Here is an 8,652-nt window from a genome sequence, read left to right as displayed (position 1 = left end):
ATAAAAGTCACAGTAAGTGTTCCATTAATGTCTACAGATTGGAATCTAAATCTTGTTTAGTCAGACACACTTTTTTTGGAAAGTAGTAGAGAAAAACTTGGCCACTGCTTTCTCATCTTCTCAGACATCCTAACTGATCCAGTAGGACCCTTGATGATTTGGAACAATGGTTTCACAGCATCATTTTTCTCTTGGGATAAACTTCTAAAATGTCACACAAACTGCATAAGTATAATGCCCTTCTATGACATAATTTTTTTTTTTTTTTGCTAAGAGCTTCATTTTCCCTGCTAAATTGGATTTTTTTTAAAAAAGGGAAGTTAGAGTGGCTAAAAGGTTTGAATGCTCTTGTGTAGAAGTGTAGGTCAGGGGACATAGTCTCCTCTGAGGTTCCTAATTTTCATTTTTGTCCTTTGCATCTATGATTAAAAGAGAACTGCATATACAATCAGTATTTCTTTTGTTGTCCTTGTTCAGTTTGCACATCATAGATTCAGCTTATGAAAATCAGTTGGGCAGCTGCCACCACTACCATGGTCCCCGGCAGCAGCTGCCTTGCCATGGCTCACCTCCTGTCATGCACCTTCCTCCTCCAACAGAATGGATTTCCACATTGATCCTAGGCAGCTTCCCAGAAACATCTCTGTATTGGTAAAAATATAAAAGGTTATTTGCCAGGGTTTCACTGGTAAACAGGACATCTTTTATACCCAGCAGGCATTGGAATATGGCACTAAACTTGTTGGCGGAATCACTCCGGGAAAGAGGGCAAGACACATCTGGGCTTATCTGACATTAATCCTATGAAGGACAGAACAGACAGGAGGGACAGCTTCTGTCACTTATATCCCTCCTCCTCTTGCTGCTACTGCCATTGATGAAGCTGTTAAGGCAGAAATGCCCTTGGTTGTGTGAATTATGAAGTTTTCCCACAACAGGACAGGGTACCAGTCAATCACAAGCTGCTGTCTCAGGAAAGGACAAGGCTAATCAGGCCATTGTTCCTGGAGAATGCAAAATTGGCCTCATGCCTGGACATATTTACAAGAAAAAAGAATTGGCATTGTATCCAGATCTGGTGCCCTGACTTGTGAAGCAGTTCACTAGATACCATAATTGGGAAGGGGCAGACTTTGTACATGGCGTTGGGGGTTTTTTTTGTTTTTTTTTTTGTTGTTGTTGTTGTTGTTGTTTGTACCAGGGATTGAACTCAGGGGCACTTAACCACTGAGCCACATCCCCAGCCCTTTTTACTTTTAATTTTGAGACAGGATCTAACTTAGTTGCTTAGGGCCTTGCTGAGTTGTTGAAGCTAACTTTGAACTTGTGAGCGCCTCCTGCCTCAGCCTCACAAGACACTGGGATTTATTTTAATGGAACAAATTTTATTGACTGCCTTGAAATCTTTCTGAATGATTCAACCAACAGAAGAGATCCTATTGATTGATGAAATTGGTTGTTATGCAGGGGGAAAAAATGCTGCAGAATTTTGAAGCAACACAATTCAGGTCCAAATGCCAAGCCTGTAGTGTCCCTCATTGCTGGTTTAACTGTTCCTACAGACAGGAAAAAGGGTTACACAGGGAAAATCATTGCTGGAGGAAAAAAAAAACAGAGCTAAAGGGAAGACCTCTTGCCCTTCAGAGTGCCAAAGTTGTAAACAGTGTATCTCCTGCACACCTAGGAACCAACATCTACAAGAATTTGGAAAGAGAAAGACGCTATCCTATGAAGAAAAAACAAATGAAACAGTCCCAGTAACTGCAGAATGGCTCATGATAGACATGTGAACCAGCATCAACTTACTTCTCTTGTCCATGATTCTCTGCCTATGTGCCTGACACTGGTTTTTCATTATAACAGGAAGCCAAAACGAGGTTTGGAATGTCCTAAATTGACATATTTTACCTATAATATAATAGAAATAGCCAATAAGTCTACCACTTGATTTAAAAAAAAATTAATTAGGTAAATTTTATTCTTCTTGTTCCTGATGAATATATGTAAAACAAGAATTTCTGTTCTTTAAATATCAGATCAAATTAATCTGGAAGACCATCTGAACTTTATATCTTTGAGAGAAAGGAAACTGAATTATTAATTACATTTTTTAGTAGTTATTCATTTTATTTTGGGGTCAATTTTGGTAATATTTTTTTCTCACAAAAATCATTTTTTAATTTTCATTTTTATAAGTTGTTCGTGGTATTCATTCATGGTTTTTAAACAATTTAGTGATTTTTTTAATTTTATTTATATTTAACCTCTCTTTTTTTTAATATATATTTTTTAGTTGTAGGTGAACACAGTACCTTTATTTTTTATTTATGTGGTACTGAGGATCAAACCCAGGGCCTAACACATGCGAGGTGAACACTCTACCGTTGAGCCCCAGACCCAGCCCTTTAACCTCTCTTTTATATAACCATGTATGATCTATATTTTCTTTTATATTCTCACTCAGAAAAACTTCAAATGTTTATTTAGAACTTTTTTGTACTTTCTCAATCAGTGTTGCTAAAAGTTTGTCTATTGAATTAGCTCTTTCAAATTATAAGTTTTGTATTATGTTGATTTGTGCTTTGGGGGGTTTATAATTTCTTTAATTTTTTTCTCTCATCTTTATTATTTCATGTTATAGTTTTTATGTTCATTTATTTTATTTACATTCTTCTAATTTCCAGGATGGAACATGAATCATTTTTTTCTAAATTTCTCATTTTTAATAAATTTTCTTCAAATACTTCATTAGATGCCTCTCATAAATTTTGATATTTTTTATTTTTAATTGATACATTAAAATATTTTTAAAAATATATGTATTAATGGGATATTATATATTTTAATAAATGTATGTATTGTATAATGTTTAAAATTGGTTAAACAGTTACCATTTCTTTATAGAAAACTTTCAAACTGCTTTCTTTTAACTTTTTGAAATAAACAGAACTTAATTGTTATCTATTGTCACCCTGCAATAGCACACCAGAACTACTTACTACCCTCCAACATATTCTCTCCAGCCTCTAGTAACCACCATTCTACTCTCAACTTCTATGAGTGAGACTGTGTGGTATTTATCTTTCTGTTTCTGGTTTATTACACTTAACATAATGAGACACTTCTCTCCACATTGTTGCAAATGGCAGAATTTCACTCTTACAATGTCCCATTATGTACCACAATGTCTTCATCCATTCATCAGTTGATGTACACTTAAATTCTCTTCATTTCTTGGGTATACTGTATAGAGATGCAATAGACATGAGGATATAGGTATCTCTGACACACTGATTTCACGTCTTTTGACTATATATCCAAAAGTGAATTTTCTGGATCATGTGGTAGTTCTATTTTTAAAATGCTGAGGACCCTCCATACTGTTTTCCATAATGGCTGTACTAATTTACACTCCCACCACTGTGCCATTATTCCCTTTCTCTGCATCCTCACAAGCTCTTATTTTCTTTTGTCTTTTTTATAATAACAATTCTTACTATGGTAAGTTGATAGGATATCGCATTGTGGTTTTGATTTGCATTTCTTTCATGAATGATGTTGAGCAATTTCATATATATGTTGGTCACATTTATCTTCTTTTGAAAAAAATATCGATTTAGATCTATTGTCCATTGTTAATAGAGTGATTTGGTTTTTTTTACTATTGAGTTTTGGGAGTATCTTACATATTCTGGATATCAACCTCCTTCCTGTCGGATGTATAATTTGCAAAAAAAATTTTCCTATTTTTTAGGTTTTCTCTGCATTCTGTTGATTGTTTCCTTTGTTGTGTGTAGAAGCTTCTTAGTTTGATGCAATCCCATTTGTTGACATTTGCTTTTGTTTCTTGTGGTTCAGAGTCTCGTCTAAAAAAAAAAAAAAAATCCTTGCCCCAAATCCTGAAGCATTTCTCCCATGTGTTCTTCAAGTAGTTTCATAGCTTCATGTTCCACCTTTAAATCTTTATTCCATTTGAGTTGATTTTTATAACTGGAACGAGATAAGGGTATAGTTTGATTTTTCTGTATGTGGATACCAAATTGTCCTGGCACCATTTATTGAAAAGTCTGTCCTTTCTCCAGTGCATATTCTTCGCACCTTTCTTAAAAATCAGTTAGCTATAGATGTGTGGGTTTACTTTTAGCCTCTCTATTCTGTTACCATTGTTATGTCTGTTTTCACATTAACAGCAAGTTGTTGGGTTTTTTGGTTTTGGTTGTTGTTGTTGTTTATTTGTTTTTGGTTTTGTTTTGTTTTGGTTTAGTTTGGTTTGGTTTTGGTTTTCTGGTTTTTGTTTGGTTTGGATTGGTACCAGGGATTAAAATCAGAGGCACTCCACCACTGAGCCACATCCACAGCCCTATTTTGCATTTTATTTAGAGACAGGATCTCACTGGGTTGCTTAGCATGTCGCTTTTGCTGAGGCTGGCTTTGAGCTCACAATCCTCCTGCCTCAGCCTCCTGAGCCTCTGAGATTACAGATGTGTGCCACAACACCGGGCTACCAAGTTGTTTTGAATGCTATAGCTTTGTAGCATATTTTTAAGTCAGGTAGTATAATGACTCCTGCTTTGTTCTTTTTGTTCAAGATGGCTTTTGCTATTTGGGAAGTTTTATGGTCTCATATAAATTTTAAGATTTTTTTTTCTAATTCTGTGAAGAATGTCATTGGTATATCGGTAGGGATTGCATATTTTTAGTTGTAGATGGACACAATACCTTTAATTTTATTCATTTTTTATGTGGTGCTGAGGATCAAACCCAGTGTCTCACACATGATAGGTGAGTGCTCAACCACTGAGCTCCAACCCCAGCCCTTATCATTGTAGTTTGATAGTTTTCATTGTAGAAATCTTTAACTTCTTTGATTAAATTTTATTCCTAGATATTTGGTTTTTGCTGCTGTTGTTTTTGCTTTCTTGATTTCTAGTTCAGACAATTCGCCAATGTTGTACAGTAATGGCACTGATTTTGCATATTGATTTTGTATCATACAACTCTACTGATGTTGTTCGCTAGTTCTAATAGTTTTTTTTATTATCTACACATGACATTATAATGATCTTGGCAATTCATACATTTGTATCATTGGGGTATAATTTCTCATTTTTCTAAGTGTACAGATTGCAGAATCACACTGGTCATAGAGTCACCTATATCTAATAGGTTTTTTGGTGCTATCTTTGAGGTTTTCTTTATATAAGGTTATGTTCAATTTGGATGCCCTTTATTTCTTTCTCTTTCCTGATTACTCTGTCTAGGATTTCCATTACTGGTGAATAAGAGCAGTGAAAAGGGATACCTTTGTCTTGTTCTAGATGTTAGAAATTTTTCAACCTTTCCCATTCAATTTAATGTTACATATTTAATATATATTTTCTTTATCATACTTCTTGTGTTCTTAATTTTGGTCTGTCATGAAGGAATGTTCAGTTTCATCAAATGCCTTTTCCACACCTGTTGAGATGATCATGACTTTTGTTCCTCATTCTGGGATATGGTGTGTCATTTATTGATTTGCACATGTTTAACCGTCCTTGCAGCCCTGAGATGAATCCCACTTGATCATGTTTTTAGTGTGCTATTGGAATCAGTTTGATCGTTTTTCAGGGTTTTTTGTTTTTGTTTTGAGGATTTTTGCATATATGATCATCAAGGATATTGGTCTACATATCGCTTTATTTCTGTTTGGTCCTTGTCTGGTGTTGGTATCAGTATAATGCTGTCTTGTGTATTTGGAAGGATTCCCTCTTCTTCAATTCTTGGAGTACTTTAAGAAGAATTGATATTCTTTCAATAGTGAAGCCATCTGGTCATGGGCTTTTCTTTGATAAACAGCATTTTATTACTGATTTAATCTTGTTGCTTGGGGTTAGTCATTTCAGGCTTTTTATTTCTTCATCATTCAGTCTTGGTTTTGTGTGTGAGTCCAGGAATTTTTATTCCTCTAAGTTATCAAAATTGTTGATGTGTAGTTGTTCATAAAAATCACTAATGGTCCTTTTTCTTTCCTTGACATTAGTTGTCTTTCTTTTCATTTCTGATTTTATTTGAATATTTTCTCTCTTTTTCTTAGTTAGACTAGCTAAGGGCTTATGAATTTTCTTTATCTTTTCAAAGAACTGGCTCTTCATTTTGTTGATCTTTTGTATTTTTTAGTCTCTCATTAATTTCTACTCTCACCATTATTATTTCCTTCCTTCTACTAATTTTGGGTTTGTTTGTTTGTTTGTTTGTTTTTAGTTCCTTGAGCTTCTGTGATAGGTGGTTTATTTGAGGTCTTTCTGGTTTTCTGACATATATCTTGATTACTATTAACTTCTCTCTTATTACTGCTTTTGCCATATCTCACATTTTCATTTGTTCCAAGAAATGTTTTGATTTCCTTCTTGATTTATTTAATACTCAAGAGTAAGTTGTTTTCAAAAACAGAAGAAAGACAAATAGAATAGAGAAAGGGGATCAAGAGGGAGGAGTGAAGAGCGGGGAGGACAAGAACAGAAATTCAGTAGATTAGATAAAGGGGAATGAAGGGAAGGGAGGGAAAATAGGAAAAGGAAAGGCAGTGGAATGAACCTGACATAATTTTTCCAATGTTCCTATATGAATCCACTGCAGTGAATCTCACCATCATGTACATCCACAATAATGGGTTCCTAATTAGAAGGTCTATTCCATGCTTCTATTATTATATCAAAATGGATTCTACTGGCATGTATAACTAAAAAGAACCAATAATAATTTTTTTTTAATTTAAGAAAAAGAGAGGGAGGAAAAAGGGAAGGAAATGGGGAAGTACCTGAGAATGAAATCTAGCAAATTATGCTATGCCCATCTCATGAACAAATATACTACAATGAATCATGTGTGTGTGTGTGTGTGTGTGATTGTGCATGTATATAATTAATACAGGGGAGATAAGTAGAGTAGAGCAAGTGGATAGTTGGAGGCAAGAAAGAAGGGAAAGGGAAGGTACTGGAAATTTAGGGTTATCAAATTATGTTATGTGCATGTACAAATATGGCATAATACACCCATTATTATGTATAATTATAATGCATCAATAAAAAACTTTAGCTGTAAAAAAAGTTAAGTTGTTTAATTTCCATGTATTTGTATAATTTCCAATGTTTTCCTTGTTACTGGTGTCAGGTTTCTTTCATTGGATTTGAAAAAGATACTAGCTGGTATTTCAATTTTTAAAAATTGGTTTGGTTGAGTCCATTTCATAACATTGCATATGATCTTTTTTTTTATGTTGGAAAAAACAAAGTATATTTAGAATTAGACAGCTGGACTTTGTTTAGATGATCCCAATTTTATTGGCAACATCCAAAGCATCATAATCAGGAGCCAGTCGCACATATGCCTTTTTCTCTCCATCAGGCCTGATCAGGGTGTTAACCTTGGCCACATCAATGTCATAGAGCTTCTTTACAGCTTGTTTGATCTGGTGTTTGTTTGCCTTGACATCCACAATAAACACAAGTGTGTTGTTGTCTTCAATCTTCTTCATGGCTGACTCAGTGGTCAGAGGGAATTTGATGATGGCATAGTGGTCAAGCTTGTTTCTCCTGGGGGCGCTCTTCCGAGGATATTTGGGCTGCCTCCGGAGCCGCAATGTCTTGGGACTCCGGAAGGTAGGTGACGTGCGGATCTTCTTCTTTTTATGACTGTGGACACCCTTCAACACTGCTTTCTTGGCTTTCAAAGCTTTTGCTTTGGCTTCAGCTTTGGGAGGGGCAGGAGCTTCCTTCTTAGCTTTCGGCGCCATCTTGGTGAAAAGGGCTGCATATGATCTTTCTGAATAATGATTCATGTGCTGACAAGAAGAATATGTATTCTGCAGCTGTGGGTTGAAATGTTTTGTAGATGCCTCTCAGGTCCATTTGGTCTATGGTACTATTTAATTCTGCTGCTTCTTTTTTGAGTTTCTAGATGGATGATTTGTCCATTGCTGAAAGTAGGCCATTAAAGGCCCCTATAATTATCGTATTGGTATCTATCTCTCCCTTTAGGTCTATTATTATTTACTTTATGTACCTTGATGCTCCATAGTGGGTGCTTATATATTTATTTAGAATTGTTATTTCCTCTTGCTGGTTTGATTCCTTCATCAATGTATAATGATCTTTCTTATCTATTTTTTTACACTTTTTATTTGTTCTTTTTAATTATACATGACAGTAGAGTGTATTTTAACATATTATATATACCTGGAGTATAACTTCCCATTTTTGTGGTTGTAAGTGATGTGGAGTTACACTGCTGATGCACTCATTAATGAAAATAGGAAAGTTATATCCAATTTATTCTACTGCTTTTCCCATTCCCATCACCTCATTCCCTTCATTCCCCTTTGTCTAATGCAATGAACTTCTCTTCTTCACCACCCACCTCCACCCTGCTAATTTTGAGTTAGCATCCACATATCAGAAAGAACTTTCAGCCTTTGGTCTTTGGGGATTGGCTCATTTCGTTTAGCATATTCTCCAGTTCCATCCATTTACCAGCAAATGACATAATTTCAATTCTTCTTTAAGGCTGAGCAATATTTCATTGTGTATAGGTACCACAGTTTCTTTATTCAATCATCTATTAAAGGGCAGCTAGGTCACTTCCACATTTAGCAATTATGAATTGTGCTACTAT

The 8,652-nt window shown here is 35.0% G+C and overlaps 1 protein-coding gene and 1 pseudogene across 1 annotated transcript; one reads left to right on the top strand and one right to left on the bottom strand.

The window, feature by feature from the left end:
• Positions 1-521: 521 nt before the first annotated feature.
• Positions 522-1,107, top strand: LOC114086896 (succinate--CoA ligase [ADP/GDP-forming] subunit alpha, mitochondrial pseudogene; annotated as a pseudogene).
• Positions 1,108-7,298: 6,191 nt separating this feature from the next.
• Positions 7,299-7,785, bottom strand: LOC114086774 (large ribosomal subunit protein uL23). Its single transcript, XM_027928206.2, has one exon. The coding sequence runs from the start codon at positions 7,772-7,774 to the stop codon at positions 7,304-7,306; it is 471 nt and encodes a 156-aa protein (XP_027784007.2). The 5' UTR covers positions 7,775-7,785; the 3' UTR covers positions 7,299-7,303.
• Positions 7,786-8,652: the final 867 nt, after the last annotated feature.

The sequence above is a fragment of the Marmota flaviventris genome, chromosome 6 (assembly GCF_047511675.1).
Source record: "Marmota flaviventris isolate mMarFla1 chromosome 6, mMarFla1.hap1, whole genome shotgun sequence".
NCBI lineage: Eukaryota > Metazoa > Chordata > Mammalia > Rodentia > Sciuridae > Marmota > Marmota flaviventris.
The sequence above is the reverse complement of the archived record's forward strand: the minus strand, read 5'-3'. Positions and strand labels throughout refer to the sequence as shown.

Bases quoted from the DNA above. Each gene is read 5' to 3' on its own strand.
- LOC114086774 (XM_027928206.2), bottom strand. From the start codon at position 7,774: ATGGCGCCGAAAGCTAAGAAGGAAGCTCCTGCCCCTCCCAAAGCTGAA.